Source organism: Salvelinus fontinalis, chromosome 16, assembly GCF_029448725.1.
Source record: "Salvelinus fontinalis isolate EN_2023a chromosome 16, ASM2944872v1, whole genome shotgun sequence".
Lineage (NCBI taxonomy): Eukaryota > Metazoa > Chordata > Actinopteri > Salmoniformes > Salmonidae > Salvelinus > Salvelinus fontinalis.
The window spans coordinates 7,872,317-7,899,512 of record NC_074680.1 but is presented as its reverse complement, the minus strand read 5'-3'; the positions used below and the strand labels follow the sequence as shown (position 1 = coordinate 7,899,512).

The window sequence follows — 27,196 nt, the reverse complement described above, 5'->3', positions numbered from 1 at the left end:
GACAAAACCCGTTCAGGACACTTTTACTGTGGCCCTCATCTCAAGTCGTAATTTAGTTTTTCTGGGGGAAAGAAGACGGATCGGATTTACAGTACTAACTAGAAAGTCCAGTTCCACCAACCGAGATGTCACAGGAGCATGACAAGTAAGTGTTTTCAATCACGACTGGAAGTCCATCAGAACCAACGTGTTGAACTCATACAGCATTCTCTACTTTGGTGCAATAATGACCCGTCGATATTTGACTGTTTTTGACGGGTTTTACCTGGTGCGGGTCGATTCTAATAGAGTTCCCTGGACTGTGGGAAAGTTTACTTTTTGCCTGTCTGCCAAAACGAGTATGATTCAATATCTGTATTTATCGTGCTTGGGATCCGTGAGAGCGCCATTGAGAGCTTACAAGCAGTTTCACTTGTCGTGTTCCAGCCTGTACGGCACAGGTGTACTGTATCTCTCCACCTGTCGTGCTAGATCAGGCGTCTGTTCCGAGCAACCTTCTGCCGTTCCGTGTGTTATTGATGTGCGGTTCACTATTTGATTATGTGGTTAGACTTTAATTTGAGGAAATTCGTCTTAATACCCCTGGAGGTGTTTGATTTGGCTTTACCTTAGCGAGGCATACGTTTTACCTATTGTTTTAGGCTAACGTTACTTTATTGAAGTTGAGGCATTATGCATATTTTTTTCCTATTTATTTTAGGTTTGAAATGCGTTGTGATTCCTAATCCATGCTTGTAATGGGATTTGTAATCAGAAATTACATTTTTAATCCAAAAAATATGAATAATTATTTGTATATTATTTAAAAAAAAATCTTTGCTCAAATGTGGATGTATTTTGTCTGAGGGTAATGGCAATGAGACTGACTCCAGTGAAATCGTACACCTGTTAGGCGTTGGCCACTATAGTCAAAGGAACAATGTAAGCAAGCTTTCTCTCCGCTGTATTGCAGACAGACATACAGTCACTGGACGAATCATTTCTTTTGACAGAATTATTTAGTTGATTGAGATGGTGAATGTATATTAAAAAAAACTATGGATTTTGATATTCACAAACAGGCCATTGTTGAAAAGGGGCCTATAAATATATTTTTAAATATAATTCCAAATTTAAAATGTGTAATTTAGGCCAGTTTATTTCCTGGGACATCCAAATACGGTGTGAGAGGTAATTGGGGTTCCTCTTCAACCTTTCTGGAAAAGCTATTTATCCAGTGTGCATTTCAATAATTTTTTCCCAAGTATAAAATCGCTCATGCTCCTTTGTTTTAACAATGTAACGTTATTGCGTATCCTATCAATTATATTGCCAGGTAATAGCGAATCTATCGGGTTGCAAATCACTAACGCCTCAATTTTACCCGGGAAACAGTTCGTGAATGAAACAATTAGACATTGGATTATTAATAATACCTTGACCAGCCAGAATAAAAGCACTTGCTGTAGCAACTATAGCTTGGAAACAAAATGAAATCAATCCGTAAATTCAATGTGTGCCACTCTGGAGAAGCGTTCATGTGAATTAAAGATAAGACACATATAGCTTATCTATCTCACACTAGCCTTTATTTTCTAGGATCATAGGAGACATTTTGTTTGTAGATATATTTATTTATTGAAAGAAATATGCCTAGTGTAGCCTTTAGGTCTGAGAAGTCGTCTTTGTTTGCACTTTCAATGTTGTTCCCACATCCCTCTTGAAAGATCTAGGGTTCTGTTTGTGACTGTAAAAGAATGCAGCTAAAAATAAAACTAATGAAAAATTGTGTAATCATGCCATAGAACACATACTGCACTCTTCCAAGTTTGGCCTAAACCCGCAATTGGCAGAAAGACTGCATTGCTTCTGATAACACAATGGTGTAGTCCTAAAAGGTGCCTTATCAAGTCCTAGAATAATAAGATTTGTATTGATTTCTTATACTGTAGTGTTACCTACCAATATGTAACTTGGGCCTACATTGCCCCCCCCCCCCCCATCCAACTAGCCCCTTCACTAAATGCCAGAAGAAGGTGTAGCCATGTCTTGTTCCTCTTAGACCCTGACTGTCTGATTTAAAGGATGCGTAACTTGCTTTCAATGGGAGAGTATTCAGTTAAGCTTGGCGTGACGAGGATGATGACGACAGCGATAAATGTTCTCAAACAGGTTCTCTAAAAATTAAACAACAACCCGGTCTGGTAAAAACCCTGGAATGTTGCACTAGATCCTTCTGTGTAGATAACAGACAGGTAACCAATAGGAAACGCTTAACGGCAGACGGATAACTAATAGGAAACTGTTGCCCATCGTGAGCTGTCACACTGGAAGAGCCAGTAGAGAGTCTTTTCTCCGAGACGCCATAATCTCACAAGTTGCTGAGATTTGTTGCGCAATCGTCTTGCTTGTACAACAGGTCTGGAAGATAACGTGTGGCGTTGTTTATCTCTCCAACCTGTTAGTCGGTTGTGAACAAGGCATTGATTGTTGCGCTTGACTGTCTGTTGATTTACGTGCTGTCAGTCTGGCGTATGTCTGATTCTTAAAAGGACCAGGTAGAGTGTTTCTGTTAACTACATATTTATAACTCAGTCCATCTTTAATGTGTAGCACATGAGTGTCTCCCATTTACATTGTAACGGCACTCCTCCTAACCCCCCCCCCCCCCCCCCCCCCCCCCAGTAAGAGGGCAGTCCTGGTGCTGCAGAATGAGCCCAGCTACGGTCAGCGGCGGCCATTCACCAACGAGGACGAGGCGTGGAAGTCGTTCCTGGAGAACCCCCTGACGGCCGCCACCAAAGCCATGATGAGCATCAACGGGGACGAAGACAGCGCCGCAGCCCTGGGCCTGCTCTACGACTACTACAAGGTAACATAGAAGTGACGGAACCAATGCTGGTTGTTACCAGTACATGTACTGTGTTCCCTCACAGGTGTCATGACACTCCTGTAGGGTTTATGGCTGCACTGTAATTGATTATTATCAATTGATTATTAAAAGCAGCACAGCCACAAATAAGCACCCTACTTGGCAAGCGTCAAAATGACAATCACACATTTTGAACCAATGTGTTTATTAATGTTTTATAAACCCATATCCACTAGTACGGTCTATAATGTCATTTAGTTTTCCATGTAGACAGAGATGGTGCTTTTGGATGTGGTCTGACTCACAGCGGCTGTGTTTACCTTCCCATGCAGGTTCCCCGGGATAAGAGAACAATATCTCAGACCAAGACAGACTCACTGGGCTCTGATGTAGATCCCAACAAAAGGTACATGTAGGTATAACATCCCTTTTACAAACCAGAATTTGCCATGGTGATGCATTGTTTTGATTCTATGTATGTGTGTGTGTGGGTGGGGGGGGGGGGGGGGGGGGGGGGGGGGGTGTGTGTGTGTGTGTGTGTGTGTGTGTGTGTGTATTTGGATGGATGGAAGTGAGTGTGATAACTACACCCCACCTTGCCGCCACACTGTCTATGGTCCTTATTTCATATTAAACCACTGACATTTTACCTGCCCTGTTTTTTAATTATTATTTTAATTTGTTCTTGGTCAGGCATTTGATGGCCCCCCTGCAAGAGGCTTCAATGGTGTCCGCGGAGAGCAGGATCCAGGTTTTGAAGGGCCCCTTTAACATTCTCCTGCCCAACCAGCTGCATGGCCAGGACAACAAGAGGGGAGTCCCTTTCCCCTCCCCGGACACCACTGTCACCGTCTCCATCGCCACCGTCCCCAACTACCCCAACATCAAGATGGAGGGCTCCTCCAATGTCTTCTCTGTCACAGTCCCCAACCACTGCTCTGAGTCCGACAGCCACACGGTGGAGTTCGCCCGGCAGCTCACCCACAGCCAGTTCAGCCCCAGCACCCAGACCCGCACCCCCGACTCCACCTTCCCAGAGAACTATAAGGACAGTTCCCAAGAGGTGTGTACACATACACAACAACAAGAATCCAATAGCCTCTTCCCTAAGCTAAACCCCCCCCCCCCACCCCTCCCCCACTTTCAGATATCTCTCTCCCTCGTCAGACAATAACCCTTTTACCTGAGCCTCTGGAGCCTACAACGGTGGGTCTCAGCCCTCCCTGTTTTATTTGAACATGCCAAAATAGCGGACCAGCGTGTTATTATGCCATTGTCTCGCCCACACAATAAAGTGCTGTACTATTTCCCCCCTACAATAGCCCAAGCCCTTTCTCTCTCCTCTCTTTCTCTATTTAACCTGGAGGGGGATTACCTTGGAAAGGGATAACCCAACACAACCCCCTTCACACAGGGGAGGGAGGGATTGGAAGGGAAGTGGTTTGTTTCCCCTTCACTAAAAAAGAGAGAGAGGGCGCGAGAGGGAGAGAGAGAGCTCCCTAGACTCCCTTTAACCCCCGAAAGCACTAGCTACAGCCTCGTCATGGATGCTTGTCTAAATCCAGCCCCTCTCTCCTCTCCCTCTCTCCTCTTTGTGTTCCGCAGGTGTTCTCCTTCCCAGGGGATCTCCAGTTACGCCTGGCCTCCATCGCGCCGGAGGAATACAGCGCTTTTGACACCGTGCCGGGGTAAGCCTGCTGGTCGCCCGCCGTAGCCATTTAGGCCCTGATGGAAGACTCTCGGGAATAGCCTCATTCACTACAGTTACCTGGGAGTCACCAGATTCCCTCAGTGTAAAAGGCACAGTGCCAAACCCAATGTTAACAAGGGCCTCTGTGACACTATGACGATTTGGTCAATGGGAAGGGCTTGATGACTGTGGCCTTAATGTGTACCCTTAACCTGAAATCCAGACTTATTTTGTGCCAAGGATATGAGTACAAGTAGTGGAATGTCAGCACAACACAGGTCTGGGTTTCAGGCTACTCTTTCCCTAAAGGAAAATACAAAAATGTACTATTGTAACCAATACTTATTTTTCTATTAGGAATAATTTTGAGTACACCGTGGAGGCTTCCAAGTCGCTGCGTCAGAAGACCGGTGACGGCACCATGACGTACCTGAACAAGGGCCAGTTCTACCCGATCAGCCTCAAGGAGATAGACAACAGCAAGCTGCTCCACCACCCCATCAGCAAAGTCCGGGTAAGACCACACCACCAAGCAAGCTAGTCTAGTCTCATTGTTCAAGTACCAATACATGATATGAGTAGGTCTCTCATGTAGAAGATACCTCTGGTGAAAAGTTAGACAGAATAAACAGAGCAATATTAGGCTAGTTGGTAGCTATTATGCTAACAGTAGCTTTTAGCTGCTAACAGGTCTGATCTCGTTAAATTGAATGTGTCGGTTGAGCTAACGTGTGATGGCTCTGGGATTGTGTGCTCCATTTTAGAGTGTGGTGATGGTGGTGTTCGGGGAAGAGAAGTGCAGAGACGACCAGCTGAAGCACTGGAAGTACTGGCACTCCAGACAGCACACAGCCAAGCAGAGGTGTCTTGATATTGGTAAGAGCCCATGCTACTGTAGTCTACGTCACACAAATCTCCACAAGAACTCTTAAAGGGAAGTTTAAAGGCCCAACGAATACATTAAAGGCCAGAGTTACGGTGCAAAGCACAAGTTACTACAAGTTTTCAAAGAAAAGCCAAAAACTGTCTAAAACATGAATTGCTTTACCCTTAAAGATTGTTCATGAACCTGTTTTTATTACCACTGGGAAATAACAGGTGCAAAATTCGCATTACAAATACTTATTAAAGCAGGCCGTAGTTTCTTATGTCACAAAGTCTCCAGAAGTACTGCTTGAATGGTAATGGATGCGTTTGATCATATCTACCTAACACTCTTACCATACCGTCCTGCACTGCCACTGGTGTGATTCACTGTTGTTCCCTGACTTGTTGTGCAACCATCACCCTCCATTTCCTCCCTCCTGTCACATGTTGTCTCTGTCTCAGCTCAAGGAGAGGCAGCCAGCTAGCCAAGGAGCCAGACAGACAGATCCACCCAATGAGGATAAACTGGGCCTGTATTCAACAATTGTCTCAGAGTAGGAGTTCTGATCTAGGATCAGGTCCTCCCTAGTCCATATAAATTATCTTATTCATGAATAAGATTCTGAGACTCTTAATGAACACAGGCCATGTTCTCATTGGTTGAATCTTAACAAACCTCTTTAGAACAAAACACCTGATTGGGTGAGAGTGTGGGTGGAAATGGGACGAGGCCAGTTGCCCTGTTTGTTAATGATACCTGTGTAAACTGGGACCCATGGTGGCTCCCTGTCAGGACAATACAGCAACTTCATTCTCTGGAGGTGTACTGATCAATCTTACTCTGCACCCACACACTGTGAAACCAAAGGTTTGTCCTGCTTGACAGAGGAAAGTGCATTGTCCCACATGCAGTCTGACTTTGATGGAAGGACTATGTGCGAAAGGTAACTGTTGATACTCTGCTTGCTTTGGATTAAAGTAGTCAGTCAGTCAGAAATGTAGAGGCGCCCTACTTAAATAGTGTGGCTTGTAGTATAGGGCTATAGGCCAAGTTGTGAAAGTGTATTGATGATTCCTAGTAAGGAAGTTGTTTGGGATTGGTCAGAACGTAAAGTTGGAGAACCAAGCACCTAGATTTCCCGATGTTATTTTGAAAACATTTCTGAAAGACTTAGAAGTACGATAATGCTTCGAGCCCAGGCTCTGTCGTAGCCGGCCGCGACCGGGAGCTCCATGGGGGGACGCACAATTGGCCTAGCGTCGTCCGGGTTAGTGAGGCTTTGGCCAGTAGGGATATCCTTGTCTCATATCCGCCACAGGAGTCGCACAAGTGCGACTCCTGTGGCGGGCTGGGCGCAGTACACGCTGACCAGGTCGCTAGGCGCACAGTGTTTCCTCCGACACATTGGTGCGTCTGGCTTCCGGGTTGGATGCGAGCTGTGTTAAGAAGCAGTGCGGCTTGGTTGGGTTTTGGAGTACGCATGGCTCTCGACCTTCGTCTCTCCCGAGCCCGTACGGGAGTTGTAGCGATGAGACAAGACAGTAACGACTAACAATTGGATACCACGAAAAATTGGGGAGAAAAAGGGGGATTATATTTTTTTTTTAAAGTACGATAATGCGAGACAAGAAGGCCAATACCACAGTTGGAGCTCTTTTTATCCACACATTTGAGGACAAAAAGCTTGTTTGTTTATCAAACAGCTAAGTTGTGGGATGGGACTTCACCAGGGTGGGAGCACATTTTCAGTAGTTGTATTCAAAGCAAGCTACTGACCTGCGCTTCATTCTTATGCAATTCTCCTAAGACAATGAAATCAACCATATCCTTCAAATATTGCCATCCTTCCTCCAATAAAATATCAGAAGTCTCTTTCCACCTCTCCATACATCAACTTAGCCAACTTAGTTTCATAACTTAGCCACCACCACAGCCCTTTTTCATTAAAAGTCTAATGTCAATGCTGCCAGTACAGTCCATTATGTGTCCTGTGCTTCCCAGCTGACTACAAGGAGAGCTTCAACACCATCAGCAACATTGAGGAGATCTCCTACAACGCCATATCCTTCACCTGGGACATCAACGAGGAGGCTAAGGTGAGATACAGGAAATGCGAGGGAAAAGGTAAAGGGAGTTGGAGAGAAAGTTGTAGGTCAACTTGTTTTTCCTTAGAACACATCAAGTCAAATTAGTATTGGTTGCATACACATATTTAGCAGATGTTATTGCGGGTGTAGCGAAATGCTTATGTTCCTAGCTCCAACACTGCAGTAATATCTCACAATACACACATCTAAAAGTAAAAGAATGGAATTGAGAAATATAGAAATATTAGGACGATCAATGTCGGAGTCCGGATTATAAATAAATATATGTACAGTTGAAGTCAGAAGTTTACAAACACCTTAGCCAAATACATTTAAACTCAGTTTCACAATTCCTACTTTTAATCCTAGTAAGAATTCCCTGTCTTAGGTCAGTTAGGATCACCACTTTATTCTAAGAATGTTTAAATGTCAGAATAATAGTAGAGAGAATTATTTATTTCAGCTTTTATTTCTTTCATCACATTCCCAGTGGTTCAGAAGTTTACATGCACTCAATTAGTATTTGGTAGCATTGCCTTTAAATTGTTTAACTTGAGTCAAACATTTTGGGTAGCCTTCCACAAGCTTCCCACAATAAATTGGGTGAATTATGACCCATTCCTCCTGACAGAGCTGGTGTAACTGAGTCAGGTTTGTAGGCCTCCTTGCTCGCACACACATTTTCTATGGGATTGTGGTCATGGCTTTGTGATGGCCACTCCAATACCTTGACTTTGTTGACCTTAAGCCATTTTGCCACAACTTTGAAAGTATGCTTGGGGTCATTGTCCATTTGGAAGACCCATTTGCGACCAAGCTTGAACTTCCTGACTGATGTCTTGATGTTGCTTCAATATATCCACATAATTTTCCTGCTTCATGATGCCATCTATTTTGTGAAGTGCACCAGTCCCTCCTGCAGCAAAGCACCCCCACAATATGATGCTGCCACCCCCGTGTTTCACGGTTGGGATGGTGTTCTTCAGCTTGCAAGCCTCCCTCTTTTTCCTCCAAACATAATGATGGTCATTATGGCCAAACAGTTCTATTTTTGTTTCTCCAAAAAGTACGATGTTTGTCCCCATGTGCAGTTGCAAACCGTAGTCTGGCTTTTTTATGGCGGTTTTGGAGCAGTGGCTTCTTCCTTGCTGAGCGGCCTTTCAGGTTATGTTGATATAGGACTCGTTTTACTGTGGATATAGATACGTTTGTACCTGTTTCCTCCAGCATCTTCACAAGGTCCTTTGCTGTTGTTCTGGGGTTGATTTGCACTTTTCGCCACAAAGTACGTTCATCTCTAGGAGACAGAACGCATCTTCTTCCTGAGCGGTATGACGGCTGCGTGGTCCCATGGTGTTTATACTTGCGTACTATTGCTTCTACAGATGAACGTGGTACCTTCAGGTGTTTGGAAATTGCTCCCAAGGATGAACCAGACTTGTGGAGGTCTACAATTTTTTTTCTGACGTCTTGGCTGATTTCTTTTGATTATCCCATGATGTCAAACAAAGCTGTACTGAGTTTGAAGGTAGGCCTTGAAATACATCCCTAGGTACACCTCCAATTGACTCAAATGATGTCAATTAGCCTATCAGAAGCTTCTAAAGACATGACGTAATTTTCAGCACTCCGGGATGCTGGCCTTCTAGGCAGAGTTGCAAAGAATAAGCCATATCTCAGACTGGCCAATAAAAAGAAAAGATCAAGATGGGCAAAAGAACACAGACACTGGTCAGAGGAAGATTGTAAAAAAGTGTTATGGACAGACGAATCTAAGTTTGAGGTGTTCGGATCACAAAATAGAACAGTCGTGAGACGCAGAAAAAATTTAAAGATGCTGGAGGAGTGCTTGATGCCATCTGTGAAGCATGGTGGAGGCAATGTGATGGTCTGGGGGTGCTTTGGTGCCGCTAAAGTGGGAGATTTGTACAGTGTAAAAGGAATCTTGAAGAAGGAAGGCTATCACTCCATTTTGCAACACCATGCCATATCCTCCTTCAACAAGACAATGACCCAAAGCACAGCTCCAAACTATGCAAGAACTATTTAGGGAAGAAGCAGTCAGCTGGTATTCTGTCTATAATGGAGTGGCCAGCACAGTCACCGGATCTCAACCCTATTGAGCTGTTGTGGGAGCAGCTTGACCGTAGGGTACGTAAGAAGTGCCCATCAAGCCAATCCAACTTGTGGGAGGTGCTTAAGGAAGCATGGCGGGAAATCTCTTCAGATTACCTCAACAAATTGACAACTAGAATGCCAAAGGTCTGCAAGGCTGTAATTGCTTCAAATGAAGGATTCTTTGACGAAAGCAAAGTTTGAAGGACACTTATTTCAATTAAATCATTATTTATAACCTTGTCAACGTCTTGACTATTTCCTATTCATTTAGCTAATTATTTAATGTATGTTTTCATGGAAAACAAGGACATTTCTCAGTGACCCAAACTTTTGAATGGTTGTGTATGGACAGAGCTATTTAGGGACATTGTGTGGACATTGTGGACAGCATATGGATAGAATATGTAGTATATCTGAAGGATACATAGGATGGAATAGTATATGTACAGCGATAGTTATATAGGATGGCCTTGACTAGAATGCAGTATATACATATAAAATGGGTAAAACAGTATGTAAACATTATTACAGGGACCAGTGTTCCTTGTCTATGTACATAGGGTAGCAGCCTCTAAGGGGCAGGGTTGAGTAACCGGGTGGTAGCCGGCTACTGACAGTGACTAAGTTCAGGGCAGGGTGGAGGCTGGCTAGTGATGGCTTTTTAACAGTCTGATGTCCTTGAGATTGAAAAACAGATTCTATCTCTTTGCCCCAGCTTTGATGCACCTGTACTGACCTCACCTTCTGGATGATAGCAGGGTGAACCAGCTGTGGCTAGGGTGGTTGAGGTCCTTAATGGTCTTCTTGGCCTTCCTGTACCACCGGGTGCTATAGATTTCCTGGAGGGCAGGCAGTGTGCCCCCAATGATGCGCTGGGCAGACCGCACCACCCTCTGGAGAGCCTTGCGGACAGTACAGTTGCTGTACCAGGCGGTGACACAGCCCAACAGGATGCTCTCAAGGGTGCATCTGTAAAAGTTTGTGAGGGTCTTAGGGGCCAAGCCAAAAAAAATTCAGCCTCCTGCGGTTGAAGAGGCGCTGTTGCGCCTTCACCACACTGTGTGGGTAGACCATTTCAGATTGTAAGTGATGTGTACGCTGAGGAACTTGAAGCGTTCCATCTTCTCCACGGCGGCCCCGTCAATGTGGATAGGGGCGTGTTCCCTTTGCGGTCTCCTGAAGTCTACGATCAGCTCCTTCATTTTGTTGACGTTGAGGGAGAGGTTATTTATCTGGCACCACTCCACCAGGGCCCTCTTCTCCCTGTAGGCTATATTGTCGTTGTAGGTAATCAGGCATACCACTGTTGTGTAGTTTGCAAACTTGATGATCGAGTTGGAGGTGTGTCATGGGTGAACAGGGAGTACAGGAGGGAGCTGCGCACGCACCCTTGTGGGGCCCCTGTAGTGGAGGTGTTGTTGCCTACCTTCACCACCTGGGGGGGGGTGGCCCGTCAGGAAGTCCAGGACCCAGTTGCACAGGGTGGGGTTCAAACCCAGGGCGTCGAGTTGAATGATGAGTTTGGAGGGCACTATGGTGTTGAAAGCTGAGCTGTAGTCAATGAACAGCAAAAATAGACTGCATTTCCTTGATCTGAAGGTAAGGATGTGTCTTGGCCATCAAAGGTGTCAGGTGATTCGGACCAATTTGTCAAAACGATATCGTCACGTGCTTTGTCCTTTATTTTCTTCTAAATGCCCATTATGGAAGTGGTCTCTTGAGTTTTGATTGAAGAATAAATATGTTTATTGTTCCTAAGGGAGTTTTTCCTGAATGCTGGGTGCTTCGGTTGCGTAGAGACCGTAGACCCAGGTCGGAGGTAGTCTATAGATGCATAGGTAGGTGTTTGTCTGCCGTTGAGGCCACATTCTTGACTCGTTTTACCTGTCATCCCCATTGTTGAGCTGAAGTGATGCGCATAGAAGGGAGGCCTTATGGGCTAAGCCGAGCCTAACAATGGGAGTTGGAATGAGGAAACACGGCAGGGGGGCAGAAAACTGGATTTGACAGCTAGCGATGGAATCCTGTCCGACCGGGTTCGAGGCAAGAGCCGTATTTCAATGTCCCTGACCAGTTTGTTTGGTTGTGAGGGATGGCGTCAACTGTCAACCTCCCGGAGGTTTTAGCCGGCACTTTGTCTTCGTGTAGTGCTATGACACTGCTACTGTTGATCGTTCGACTGGGATGCTAACAGAATTAGGCTAACAAATAGACGGGCGGACACGACAGTTCATCTATCCCTTCGATCCCCTGAGGGAAACACACAGACACACACGTATAACCAGGATGTGGGTCTTCTCGCCTCGTGACCCGAGGCCTGTGTCCATAGGATAGAGGATGTTCATCCTTGTGTGTGTGTACTGTGTTTAATCACCTGTTTGTACTGTGTACAATCACCTTTGTGTACGCACCACACTGCCTGTTTGTAAGAACCACACATGAGCCAGGTGTAAGGTTTCGCACTAAGGATGATGTGTAAGACTGATAGGACACTTAGTCACTGCGTTTGTGTACGTGTGTGAGTGAAAGATGCTTCACCTTCTCTCGCTGTGCCCTCTGGTGATTTGAAACGTAGGCGCACACACAGTTTCCTCTGAAGACGGAAGTGAAACAGAAGTAGGAGCAGCCCAAATGTTCACACTTTTTGAGTTTCTTGATAGGACATACTCCTAGGATCATGAGAATAGCTCATTATACGATGAGATCATCTTTACTGAAGATGAGTAATAGCGAAAACGTTGAAATGGAACATGTAGCTCATGAGACTATGTTGCGACAGACATGACTTTACATGAAGTCAAATAGTGACTTACTACTTTGGTTAACCAGTCGGCTATTTGATTAAACCAAGCATCATATATAGAAAACAAGTCAAATTCGGCTTAAAATGAACTACAAAATGTAGTTAATATATAGTTACTATGTGATTTATAGAAATTAACAGTTGTAACTACATGATATCTGTGCAAACTTGAAGTTACAATGTCTCCAGTATAGTGGTTAGAATATTAAGTTAGCATATTGAAACAGTACTTTCTGAAGAAAGCGACGTATTGAAATCAGCAAACCTTGTTTTAGTGGTTGTCCGTAGAACTGAGTCAACATGTAATTACCATGGTCTGCCAAAAGAGGGAGACACACACTAGTTCAGTGAAGACAGCACGTACAGAAACAAGTAACCAGACAAAGAGATCCTATGCTCCTTAGAATTCAATGGGAGTGGAACCAGTGGGAATGCTCTTGAATAAATATGACCTCATTTACTGTGCATGGAACATCAATCAGGTTTTCTACAGAATGAACAGGGTCTAAAAGTGTAAGATACTGTACCATGCATTGTGCACAATCACTATGGTGTTTAACATAGTGAGGCAATGGTACACCCCCTGAATTACCCAACAACTAAAATGACCACTTCAAAACATCCTAAATCTTCTTCCTCAGATCTTCATCTCGGTCAACTGCCTCAGCACAGACTTCTCCTCCCAGAAGGGGGTGAAGGGCCTTCCCCTGAACCTGCAGATAGACACCTACAGCTACAACAACCGCAGCAACAAGCCAATCCACCGAGCCTTCTGCCAGATCAAGGTGTTCTGTGACAAGGGAGCTGAGAGGAAGATCAGAGACGAGGAGAGGAAGCAGTCTCGTAGGAAGGGCAAGTGCACTGACCTCAGCGCCAGTATGGGAGCATGTGAGTGCCCACTGAGCATAGACTCACGTAGGCACACACACACACACACACACACACACACACACACACACACACACACACACACACACACACACACACACACACACACACACACACACACATCAGCTTTTTGTGCATATGGAAAATTTTACATGGGACCAACAGTTTACATGTTACGTTTATTTTTGTTCAGTGTTATAAACTCAGCAAAAAAAGAAATGTCCCTATTTCAGAACTCTGTCTTTCAAAGATAATTTGTAAAAATCCAAATGACTTCACAGATCTTCATTGTAATGGGTTTAAACACTGTTTCCCATGCTTGTTCAATGAACCATAAACAATTAATGAAAATGCACCTGTGGAACGGTCGTTAAGACACTAACAGCTTACAGACGGTAGGCAATTAAGGTCACAGTTATGAAAACTTAGGACACTACAGAGGCCTTTCTACTAACTCTGGAAAAACACCAAAAGAAAGATGCCCAGGATCCCTGCTCATCTGCATGAACGTGCCTTAGGCATGCTGCAGGGAGGCGTGAGGACTGCAGATGTGGCCAGGGCAATAAATTGCAATGTCTGTACTGTGAGACGCCTAAGACAGCCCTACAGGGAGACAAGACGGACAGCTGAACGTCCTCACAGTGGCAGTCAACGTGTAACAACATCTGCACAGGATCGGTACATCCGAACATCACACCTGCGGGACAGGTACAGGATGGCAACAACAACTGCCGAGTTACATCAGGAACGCACAATCCCTCCATCAGTGCTCAGACTGTCCGCAATCGGCTGAGAGATGCTGGACTGGGGGCTTGTAGGCCTGTTGTAAGGCAGGTCCTCACCAGACATCACCGGCAACAACGTTGCTATGGGCACAATTCCACCGTCGCTGGACCAGACAGGACTGACGAGTCGCGGTTTTGTCTCACCAGGGGTGATGGTCGGATTCGCGTTTATCGTCAAAGGAATAAGCGTTACACCAAGGCCTGTACTCAAATGCAGGATTGATTTGGAGGTGGAGAGTCCTTCATGGTCTGGGGCGGTGTGTCACAGCATCATCGGACTGAGCTTGTTGTCATTGCAGGCAATCTCAATGCTGTGCGTTACAGGGAAGACCTCCTCCCTCATGTGGTACCCATCCTGCAGGCTCATCCTGACATGACCCTCCAGCATGACAATGCCACCAGCCATACTGCTTGTTCTGTGCCTGATTTCCTGCAAGACAGGAATGTCAGTGTTCTGCCATGGCCAACGAAGAGCCCGGATCTCAATCCTATTGAGCACGTCTGGGACCAGTTTGATCGGAGGGTGAGGGATGGGGCCATTCCTCCCCGAGAAATGTCCGTGAACTTGCAGGTGCCTTGGTGGAAGAGTGGGGTAACATCTCACAGCAAGAACTGGAAAATCTGGTGCAGTCCATGAGGAGGAGATGCACTGCAGTATTTAATGCAGCTGGTGGCCACACCAGATACTGACTGTTACTTTTGATTTTGATCCCCCCTTTGTTCAGGGACACATTATTCAATTTCTGTTAGTCATGTGTATGTGGAACTTGTTCAGATATTGTCTCAGTTGTTGAATCTTATGTTCATACAAATATTTACACGTTAAGTTTTCTGAAAATAAACGCAGTTGACAGTGAGAGGACGTTTCTTTTTTTTTGCTGAGTTTGATCTATTCTTGCAACAAGTCTCATCATTTGTCATTTTCGATCCCCCCCACAGATGGTGACGTCAAAGTCCCTATCCTTCAGAAGCGTAATGATGTCACATCCTTCAAGATGATGACTGACTTTGAGACTCAGCCGGTTCTCTTCATCCCTGATGTCCACTTCTCCAATGTCCAGCGCCATGTGAGTAGCCCTATACACTGTTCTATGGTCCGTCTTGCATTTGACCTTCTGTTGGATTTGGGCAGGGTAAGCTGATCCTAGAAATGTATCAAAAGGCAGCATCCTGGGCTAGGTTCCCGAATGCAGGGTTATCAAAGTATGCATACCACATAAATCATATTATGAAATGGTACCTGTGACATTCAAACTGATATTAAAACAGTTTTGTTCTCCTGATATACTGTAGGTGTGGTGATAAGGCTGTTATCAGATTAATTGGGACAAAATGACCACTCCATAAATTTCTTGTTAACAAACTATAGTTTTGGCAAGTCGGTTAGGATATTTACTTTGTGCATGACACAAGTAATTTTTCCAACAATTGTTTAGACAGATTATTTCACTTATAATTCACTATCACAATTCCAGTGGGTCAGAAGTTCCAAAACAGCTTGGAAAATTCCAGAAAATTATGTCATAGCTTTAGAAGCTTCTGATAGGCTAATTGACATCATTTGAGTCAATTGGAGGTGTACCTGTGGATGAATTTCAAGGCTTACCTTCAAACTCAGTGCCTCTTTGCTTGACATCATGGGGAAATCAGCCAAGACCTCAGAAAAAAATTGTAGACCTCCACAAGTCTGGTTCATCCTTGGGAGCAATTTCCAAATGCCTGAAGGTACCACGTTCATCTGTACAATCAATAGTACACAAGTATAAACACCATGGGACCACGCAGCCGTCATACCGCTCAGGAAGGAGATGCGTTCTGTCTCCTAGAGATGAACGTACTTTGGTGGGAAAAGAGCAAATCAATCCCAGAACAGCAAAGGACCTTGTGAAGATGCTGGAGGAAACAGGTACAAACGTATCTATATCCACAGTAAAACGAGTCCTATATCAACATAACCTGAAAGGCCGCTCAGCAAGGAAGAAGCCACTGCTCCAAAACTACCATTAAAAAAGCCAGACTAAGGTTTGCAACTGCACATGGGGACAAAGATTGTACTTTTTGGAGAAATGTCCTCTGGTCTGATGAAACAAAAATAGAACTGTTTGGCCATAATGACCATCGTTATGCTTGGAGGAAAAAGGAGGACGCTTGCAAGCCGAAGAACACCATCCCAACCGTGAAGCACGGGGGTGGCAGCATCATCTTGTGGGGGTGCTTTGCTGCAGGAGGGACTGGTGCACTTCACAAAATAGATGGCATCATGAGGGAGGAAAATTGTGAATATATTGCAGCAACATCTCAAGACATCAGTCAGGAAGTTCAAGCTTGATTGCAAATGGGTCTTCCAAATGGACAATGACCCCCAAGCATATTTCCAATGTTGTGACAAAATGTCTTAAGGACAACAAAAGTCAAAGCATTGGAGTGGCCATCACAAAGCCCTGACCTCAATCCTGTAGAAAATGTGTGAGCAGAACTGAAAAAGTGTGTGGGAGCTACGAGGCCTACAAACCTGACTCAGTTACACCAGCTCTGTCAGGAGGATTGGGTCAAAATTCACCCAAGTTATTGTGGGAAGCTTGTGGAAGGCTACCCAAAACGTTTGACCCAAGTTAAACAATTTAAAGGCAATGCTACCAAATACTAATTAAGTGTATGTAAACTTCTGACCCACTTGGAATGTGATGAAAGAAATTAAGATGAAATAAATAATTCTCTATTATTCTGACATTTCACATTCTTAAAATAGTGGTGATCCTAACTGACCTAAGACGGGGAATTTTTACTCGGATTAAATGTCAGGAATTGTGAAACTGAGTTTGAATGTATTTTGCTAATGTGTATGTAAACTTCCGACTTCAACTGTACCTACGTAATTGCCGTGCAAGGTAGAATTTACTATAGACTACCGGTAAAATGGGGGCTCCTGAGTGGTGCAGCTGTCTAAGGCAGTGCTAGAGGTGTCACTACAGACTCCCAGGTTCAAATCCAGGCTGTATCACAACCGGCTGTGATTGGGAGTCCCATAGGGCGGCGCACAATTGGCCCAGCGTCATCCGGTGTAGGCCATCATTGTAAATAAGAATTTGTTCTTAATCATTTTGCATTTTACATTTAAATCAACTTGTCTAGTTAATTTAAGGTCAAATAAATTATGCAAATGCTATGTTTTGTGATAAGATTAGAGCACATACTGTAATTGGTGCAGATTCAATGATACTAACTTATCAACTTATACTTATCAAATGGCATTTAATGCTTCTCCCACCAGCCCCTGACTACCAAAGAGTCCAAACCACCTCCTCGATGTTTCCTTCAGACTTCTAAGAGCCCCTCATTCTGACATTCCTTCACTAACTACCAGGTGTTCTTTATTGGCTGGATATCCCCCTAAGGCTATCTTACTTTAAAGTGTCGAGGTTCTGCCTATTCATTGTTAAAAGTCCAAGCCCTGAATACCATTGATGTCCCAGGGATCTGCTGTGCATTATGGGGGATCAGGGTTGCATTATTCCAGAAACGTTCACAAAATTCCCAGGTGTTCCAGAAATACTGGTTGAAATTCCAGACGACTTGAACATTTTGGGAAAGTTTATGGACTTTTGTAACCCTGTAGGGGAATGTGTTATGTCTGTACTGTTTTGTGACCCTGCATTCCCAGCGCTCCTCCTATCGGTCACTCCTCCCCAGCTGATTGGGTCAGGGTGGCAGTCAGAAGACATATTCCAGACACCACACTGGATCGTTGCACTAGAGCTCGCGGCTCAGAGTGGTACTTAGCAGGGTTTAAAACCAATTTTTTTCCCCCCAATCGTTTCGTCTGAACAGAACCATTCTTTTTTTGGTTACGTTCCACTGTTCCGACCAGCAAAATAAAGTTCTGAACCGGTTCATAAACCCCAAAATAGTAGCAGTTTGTTGTTTCTTTCTGTTCCTTTTTAAACCCCTGAAATCAAATAATTTTTACATTTAGCTCGACAATAAATTACTTCACCAATCAGTGTGGATAGAGCAGCTTGCTCTGGAGTGGGTAAGCTATTTACATGCATTGGACAGACGAGTGTAGATCGCAAGATGCAACTGAAATTTTGCAGGTGGTGAGAGAGGATAGAGGAGGAGGCTTGGCTTGACGCGCTGGGCATCTTGTTGTTATGACATACATTATCTGAATCAGGACCAAATATTTATACCTACTGGGGAACCGCTAATATGAAGGAACTTTGAATGTCTTTGAACTTCAGAGAGTTGACTTAACATTGGACCAGCTAGCTAGTTAACAAGCTTGTGTGCAGAGGCACTAGAATTCAAATAAAAACATGACTTACGTTTTTGTAGTTAATAAATCCAATGTGGAACTTTAACTATAGTATCCTTAGTTAGTATTGAAAAGGTTAATCCATTTTTCTCTAATTAAAAAATCTCTCCCTAATTTCTGAATTATGCTTGTAAAGTCAGTAGGCTACTAGACACACACACACACACAGGCAAAGATTTTCAGCTGGCAGGCAGGCAGACACTGGAATACATTTCTGAGTGACAGAGTGAGGGCTTTGCAAAGGCGATTTGTTGTGTTTTTTGTGGGACTGGAAAAAAATTCACAGAACCTAAAATAATGTTATTAACCGGTTCCCATGCTTTTAAAATAACGGTTCTGTTCCGGCACAGCATAGATCATTTTCATTTGCGGTTCTGATTCTGTTCCTCAAATGTTTGTTATTTTCCTGTTTTTGTTTCTGTTCCCTGAACCAGTTCCAACCCCTGGTGGTTAGTGAGACTTGTTTCTCTCTCGGGGCTGTAGATGAGATCACCATGAACAAGTAGCTGTTCCTGCTTAAGAGCCTATTAGAGAGAAGAGAGTATTTGAATCTGGTGCCTGGCCAATGTCATTGTCACTTTGCCAGGCCACTCCTGCCATGTTAACACAGTATGAGATCCCTATTCCCTATGAGGTGCACTACTTTTGACCAGAGCCCTATGGGCCTTAGTAGAAAGAAGTGCATCTATTCCCTATATAGTACATTTGGTCAAAATAAGTGCACTATATAGGGTGCTGTTTCAGATGCTGCCATAGTTTGTTTTGGTTGATTTTAAGGTAAGATGTGGGTTACATCACGTAGTTCCTGGTGGGTAAACAGTTTCACAACTCCAACTCAGGGCAAGGTGACCTCAAGGCAACCAAAACTCACAGGATAGCCTTGCCAATTGGCCAGGACTTTGTAATCCTGTAATATAATGGGATCAGGGGTTATACAGACTGGGACTTTCCAGTGTGTTCTGATAGGGGTGAGTTAGCCTTGGGATTGGCTGATGTGTGTGTTTATGTGCTAAAGATCTTACATGGTGCTTCCACGAATCACATTTTTAAAAATATACTTTCAGCATAATTGAGCCCGGTGCTCTTTGAATAAATAATGCACCCCTTATCCCCCATGATGCACAGCAGATCCCCGGGACATCAATGGTATTTGTATGTCTACAGTAGACTGCACCTGTGACTTGGTTTGACGCCAAGGTGAGAGGAGACAGAGGGTAGCGTAGCTCTGTCTGTAGGCGTGTGGTATGTCAGGTCTCATCATTACCCAAGAGCACACCTCAAGCGGTGCGCCCTGCAGCGTGACATCACACGGCCCTCAGGTTGGATGCAGGAAGCCTAGAGTGAAGCATATTGCCTCTATTTTTAGAGACATTAAGTCCATCTAACATGTTTTTAGGTGTGTTGAGACAAAACGTTCCAGGCCCCTGCTTGAACACAATCAATGGATTCTTCCTTCCTGCTGTGAGGTCATCAGAAATCAGACCAAATTTGGTGATAGCCACATTTTTGCTTTCACTTATTCAACCTCAATAGATCACTGATATCTCAAGGAAATTGGTAAGGAAGGATGCTTTAGTATATAACAGGGACCAAGTCATTGCAAAGCTCTGAGAATGTTTGTTTGTGTGTCTGGTGCCAACATTGAGGATCAGGATAGCCGGTTGTTTTGCTGACCCCGTATGGCTCTGTGGAATGTTAACTTTGACTGCCCCCTGTTGGCTACAGTGGCATCATGGTCTTGTTCGTTAGGTTTAAATGTTTGAAAACATTATTGCAACAGAAAACTAAATCTGTGTTTTTCATTGGTAGTGTTCCACCCTGTTTCAGTCCGTTTGTTGCCTAATGAACATGACCCAGCTCAATGAGTTTGCTGGTTTCTGGGCCACATGGTGCTACTGAGCTGCAGTGTGGACTGAGCTGAAAATAAACCTTTCCTGTTTACTTTTCTGATCCAGCCTGGAGGGGAAAACATTTATTTTGGTGCACAATTGGCAGTTGGATCCAAATTAGCAACTCAGTAAACCTCCAGCCCTTTTAGCTGTTACTGATTAGCAGGGTGACAGGGTTTTCTCTGAGAATTCCCTACCTTGATTTAGCTCTGGTCCAAGTCGTTAGTGTGCGCTGCTCCACACCATAGTAGAGGAGTGCACAATAACAACCTGGACCAGAGCTAATATTGATTATAGCACAAGTTGCCGGGTTTATGTCGGGTTCAGAGAGATCACTCCTCTTGTGCTGCAATATTGGCCTTTGTCAAAATATTGGCCTGTGACTCAAAATACTCTAAGTATAGTATATCCAAAACAGTCATTCAATTTGATTGAGTTCACCAAGGATTATTTTCACTGCACACAAAATCCAATCAACCTATAGTCTTGCACTTATTTCCTAATGCGGTCCATATCAGATAAAATCCCCTCTTTTGATATGTAGGAATGTGTGTTTTCACCCTTGACCCATATCACTCACTTCTCTTTCTTACTCTCTTCTCTCCCTCTTTCTTACTCCCTCTCTTCTCTTTCTCTCCATGCAGCCCTTCTCACAAGAAGATGGAGAGGAAAGGTGAGTTCCTGGAAACACTAATTTGACACTTGTTTGTCTGTAATTTGATTTAAGGAAAACGTCTGGAGAAAATAAAGACAGTATGGCTTAGGACCTTCCTGCTTCTTCTCTGGGAGAGGGCTTAACAGGGGTGTGTGTGTGTGTGAACGCTCTAAGCTAACTTGTCGTGTGTGTCCGTAGCAGCTCGGGCATGAAGAAATTACCCTACGCCAACGAGGATGAGTTTGGTTCCCCTCCCAATAAGCTGGCCAGAATAGACGAGCCCAAGAAAGGTATGAAGATGTCTGTATGTGGGGTGTTTGTCTTCTATTTGAGTCGTCTGTGTGTGTGTCCACCAATACACTGTGTATGCACTACTGATAAGGTGTTTCACACTCACTTACCATCCTCCCTGGTATGAGAGAGGGGGAGGTATGCTGAGGGAGGATTGTGTTATTGTGTGTTGTGAATGTTATGGCTTGCTCCCTGAAGGCCACCTAACGTCCCTAAAAATCACTTCCCATAGACAGAGGCACATGACTCATTAAGGCATCCGCATGCTTCCCAGCCAAAACAGTTCGGTTTTGTGACATTTTTGTTCGTTTTGGACTTTTTTTCGGCTGTTCGGAGCCGACGTCTACGCCTCTGTCGGTGATTGGTCAACAGTAGAGATTCTTCAATAAAGTCTTTGTTGTCATTCAACGAGACACGACTTGTTTTCATGCACATGTTTTCATTGGGAAATACTGCACCAAACATCTTAGTTAGATGTAAAATTGCGTGACCACGATCTCCTCTGTAAAAATGCATGACAGATTTCTTGAGTTCTCTTTGATTCATTCCGACTATTTTGAGGAAGTGTATACTGACTATGGCATCTCAAAGTGGACAAATGGTACTATTGATGCTTTTTTTCCTAGTTTTTCAAGCGAAGGTCTTTCTAAGCGAGTACAGGAGCACACTGGTTCGGTTCGGCTAGCCGAGTTTGGCGAGGCGCCAGCCGAACTGAAGCGTGCTGACGCCTTTTCACCCAGTCCCTGAAACACACACATGCCGTATCCCCCCCCCCCCCCTCCCCTGACGACACAACCCAATATCACTTCTCACTCACAATTCTCACACAAGGACACACACTCTTCAACCTTTATCAGCATATGGACACGCACACGCCTCTTTGCACACTGTTTGCATTGACAAGCTTTTATCGAAAGTATTTTTTTGTGTAGTAGGGGAAGCTTACTATAGCGACATGATGTCATAGTCACCATTGCAGAAACCTGAAGTCAGAACACACACGGGCCAGGTCACCCGTGATACAAGTCAGTATTTGACGTCTATCCATGTCTGAGGACGTCGGGAGATCACGTGCAAACCGGCAATTAGGGGCAACACTAAGCGTTGTTACCTTGAAGTAGGTTTCGGTTTTGCTAAGGTGTTGTGGACGGGGATGGTGGATGGGTGTAAGCATCTGCCTCTGATTCCAAAAGTAGTTTTTGAGATTTTTGTTTTAAGCTTATCCTAAACCTTAACCATTCAGAGCTAATGCCTAACCTTAAGAAGTTGCTGTTAATGCCTAAACTTAATCTTAAACGCTTTGAAATTTGACGTTTGGAACAACTTTGAAATTTGACGTTAGAATAACATGGATGAACTTCTAATTCTGACTGGTAGACACACACACACCCTTGGTCAAAATCCCCTTTATAGTCACTTGTACTAGGGCTGCCAAATTCCATTTTGATATCATATTTAGTGTCAGAAAACCAATAGATCTATTTAGGGCACATCTATTCTGAGTATCATGTTGGAGGGAATGTGGGTGGACAGTGGGCAGCATGATGAGTGCCCGAGTGTCCTCCACATGTGGGAAGTTACACTCCAGCCCTCCCTGAGCAGTGTGCTGCCTGGCTCAGGATGACAGGACAGACTGGAGCTGAGTTTGACTAGGCATCCTGCCAGCGCTAACCCAGAGGTCTGGGAAGAGGCTGGGCAGACGACAAAATCTCTGGTCTAGAGAATGACTTAGTCTTCCCGGTACCAGAGTAACAGAGGGACCAGAGCCTTGAGTTTGGCCACTTCCCAGACTGGAATGTCCTGGGCTTGGGCGACAGGGGCAGGTGGTTGTTAGTTAGTCATTGTGGTTTGTGGGTCAGACTGCTGTGTGTGTAACAGGAGGAAGCGGTACTCGCTAGGAAACAGTGTGACGTCCGTTGCACGTACGTGTGTGTGTTAATGTACGTGTGTGTGTGTTTGTGCGTATGTACCAGATCTGATAGAACACTGTGTGAGGTATGAGTCACTTGAGACAGGGACATAGTGAGAATCTCAGTCCAAACTCACATAAAGGGCCACACCACCAGTCAAGCCGCTTAGCTTCAGCAAAACAGATATCTGACTCTGCCAACAAGTTCATGTGATTTGGGGATGTGTCCTGCTATGACTTTGGTTTTGTGAAACCTATCCCCATTTGAGTGTCTCTATGTGTATTGTGTGTGTGTGTGTGTATGACCATTATGTCTCACTGTACCCCTCTCGCCTATGTAGTTCTGCTGTACGTGCGTAAGGATACCGATGAGGTGTTTGACGCTGTCATGCTGAAGAACCCCACACTGAAAGGCCTGGTGGAAGCTGTAAGTTTCTACGCAATACAACTAGAGCAGTCATAAGTGCCTTACAGTTAATTGTCATTGTATGTGGCCCATGCAGGAATCAAACCCGCAACCCTCGCGCAAAAACATGCTTCAAACAACTGCGGGTTCAGAACCACACTCAATTCTATGAAACCGATCACTTTTACTCAAATATCACACCCACAGAACCACCATGATAGCGGCTTAGATACAGGGTTAGTCTGTCCCTAGTGGGGTTTCATAGGGACAGTCAGGGAGGGACACACAGGGAGACAGCCAGCCGCATGGTGTCCGTTATGGGAGGCTGGTGACATCGCATCACTCCAGTGACACTAGTGTGGGTGGCTCTGTTTGTGTCACAGCTCATTCTGCCACACAAACTCCTCTCCCGTTTACGCTGCAATTACCCATGGTCACTATTTCTCTCAGCGTGATGATCCTAACTCAACCCAGCATCTCAGAGAGAGGCGACAACTCAACCTAGATGAAATGGAGGGTCGGCTGGAGAAAGAGAAAGGGTGCTCAAGGAGGACCGAGGCATTGCCACGTGTAGGGTCTCTGTCTGTATAATCATTAAGCCTTCCCTTCAGGTGGGGGGGCCGTGGTGGCTATGGTTCTGATTAGGGGGTCTGTCTGGTATAGTGCACTAAGACAAAGGGTATAGGGGACATCCCTCAGCAGGGGCCACCGGGCTGTGGGGAACTCAACATGGGTCCACAACAGGCCAAATGAGTTGTGACAGGGCCTGGGCTGGGGGGCAAAGACACCATACATATGTCTCTTCCCATGTCTCTTCTTTTTCCTGGTTGCATTTTGCTTCTGTTTAAGTGTTTCTGTCATTCAACCTGATTAATTTGTTTAAATAGTATATTTTCATAGAAGATGGAAAAAAAAACATTATGGCATTGTAAAATGCCCCCCCCCCCCCCCAAGTCAATGAGTTGCCTTATAAAGGAGTCAATGAGTTGCCTTATAAAGGAGTCAATGAGTTGCCTTATAAAGGAGTCAATGAGTTGCCTTATAAAGGAGTCAATGAGTTGCCTTATAAAGGAGTCAATGAGTTGCCTTATAAAGGAGTCAATGAGTTGCCTTATAAAGGAGTCAATGAGTTGCCTTATAAAGGAGTCAATGAGTTGCCTTAAGGAGTCAATGAGTTGCCTTAAGGAGTCAATGAGTTGCCTTAAGGAGTCAATGAGTCGCCTTAAGGAGTCAATGAGTCGCCTTAAGGAGTCAATGAGTCGCCTTAAGGAGTCAATGAGTCGCCTTAAGGAGTCAATGAGTCGCCTTAAGGAGTCAATGAGTCGCCTTAAGGAGTCAATGAGTCGCCTTAAGGAGTCAATGAGTCGCCTTAAGGAGTCAATGAGTCGCCTTATAAATAATAAAAATAAAGAAACAAGTGTGCAACATTGCTACTTCAATACAACGCAAGCACCAGACCTAGGTTCAAATACTATTTCAAACATCTCAACCACCCTCACATACTGTACATTGTCTATTCTTTCAAACGAGAGACTACTGGATAACAAGTCTTTGTTGCTCCGCTTCTTCTAGATATCAGAAAAATACAACGTGCCGCTCCAGAAAGTGGGGAAAGTCTACAAGAAATGCAAGAAAGGGTAAGTGGTCAAGTCTATTTACCATGAATTTAAGATCCTTCTACAACAAGTCAATGTAATATTTGTGGAGAATCAGGCTTTTTATGTATTCCATAATAACCTTAGAAATTAACCTTAGAAATAGACTGACTAGACTCTCTCTTTCTGTGATACTGACATCCCTATCTGTCCCTCTGTTAGGATTCTAGTCAACATGGATGACAACATTATCAAGCACTACTCAAACGAAGACACCTTCCAGATCACCGTGGAGGAGCTAGGGGGTGTGTACAAACTCACCCTGACTGAAATCTGATTGGCCCAAAGGGAGGGGTGGGGAGTGATTGACACTGTCACCGCCCAGTCCACAAAGAGTGTGGACATAGGGCAGCTTGTAAAGTTGTTGTAAATGTAAAGACTTGTGGTTTACACATGGCCTTAGCCCAGTCACCGAACGGGAGCAGGATGTCTCTGACACTATTAGCAATATCTTAAGTCCACTAGCATAGTCCCAGATCTGTTGTTATCAGTCATGCCAATGATCATTGCAGTTGTCGAGACAGCAGAAACCGATCTGGGACAAGGTTTAACTGTCCACCTGTCTGAGAGACGGTGTTCTTTTGTTATCTGTAATGTTACAAAGCCACTGCTCTTATCTGATGACATTGTCTCGATGGCTTGATATAGACTTTTGCTACATTTTTTGTTGTTGTACCTTTTTGTATATAAGAATCGAGTTTAACAAGAAGCCCTCTTTGTTTTGTAATATATATATATATATATGTAAAGGCCAATTTGAGAATCTTTGTTACAGTACAGTATGTGCAGAGTATTTGGTGTGTGGCTGTAATACCTCACGCTATGCCGACAACGTTCTCTCGCTATCTTTGTGTCGTACATGGAATGCGTAAGAGAAACAGGCTAATAATGTGCTGCTTTTTGCATTAGCATTAGCATCAGAGTAGAGTGGTTGGAGATGCACGCTATCCTTTAGGCTGGTCCCAGATCGGTTTGGGCTGTCTTGCCAATTCCTATGGCGATTGTCTTGCCAAACCATAGCAAGACAGTACAAACACAACTGGGACCGGTCTAGCTATCCTAGCTATGCCTCGGACTGCATTGTCTCTGCCCCCTTGGAACTCCATATAGCACTGAAGATGGCTCTTAATCGATTTAAAGAGGATATTTAGCACACAAAGTACGGATTGCAAACACTAATTGTATTGTAAATCGAGGGGATGGTTGGCTCGCTGTATTGATACTAAACATCCTGGCAGTATTTAGTATGTACGTACGTACGTACGTACGTACACTCAGTCTGGCAGTTAATATGATATGATCAGTGTTTGTTGCAGTGATATGGACATGGCGAGGAAGAGCATGTACTGTATGTGGTTTTCACATGGATTTCTGAATAGAATCGAGAGCAGACATTTTCCCTTATACCGCTTTAGCATATGGCCTCTTCATAAGTATTACATGGTTTTCTATTAAGTAGATGAAAAAGTAGCAACCATTCACTCACTCAGCTATGGCCTGAATAGGTTGCAGACTCACAACAACATAGATTTGAGAACGTCTATCACCGCACAGAAAGTCCCATAAGTCAGATAGTTAAGGTCAAACGCATTCAGATTGCCAGATTCTCCCTGTGTCTTTGTATCCACACATCAGATGCAGTAATAATACGATAACGTTACATTTGAAACTGTTTGAAAAAGTGTGTCCTTGTGTACTGTAGAAGCTCCTTTTTGTACCAGAGTACTTCATGTGTATATATTTATTAAGAGAATGGGAAATGGGTTCTTTTTTACCGTACATATCAAACAGAATGTTACTATTATTCCTAATATAATGTTTTATGTTTTTTGTATGAAATTATTCTAACATAGTATTTACAGTACATGTCAAGGGTAGGTTGAAATATTTGTATGTCTTTGTTTTTGAAATAACATGTCTTTTCTCAGATGTTGGGAATATTCTCTGGTGTATATTATATAGTGTCCAATAAAACCAGCTCCAGTA

General features: G+C 44.1%; 1 protein-coding gene across 4 annotated transcripts; it reads left to right on the top strand.

Annotated features, from left to right (window-relative positions):
* LOC129812594 (grainyhead-like protein 1 homolog) lies at positions 1-27,196 on the top strand. Of its 4 annotated transcripts, none has more exons than XM_055864279.1 (15): positions 1-145; positions 2,665-2,851; positions 3,184-3,257; positions 3,545-3,914; positions 4,457-4,539; positions 4,899-5,055; positions 5,306-5,417; positions 7,411-7,505; positions 13,059-13,305; positions 15,030-15,157; positions 20,939-20,967; positions 21,151-21,239; positions 23,491-23,576; positions 25,128-25,192; positions 25,373-27,196. In XM_055864279.1, exons 1-15 carry the CDS (start codon positions 126-128, stop codon positions 25,485-25,487), a joined length of 1,857 nt encoding a protein of 618 aa, XP_055720254.1. In that variant the 5' UTR covers positions 1-125; the 3' UTR covers positions 25,488-27,196. The 4 variants fall into 4 exon arrangements, with proteins under 4 accessions (XP_055720254.1, XP_055720253.1, XP_055720252.1 ...); XM_055864278.1 differs by having other exon boundaries at positions 21,148-21,239; XM_055864277.1 differs by having other exon boundaries at positions 3,184-3,263.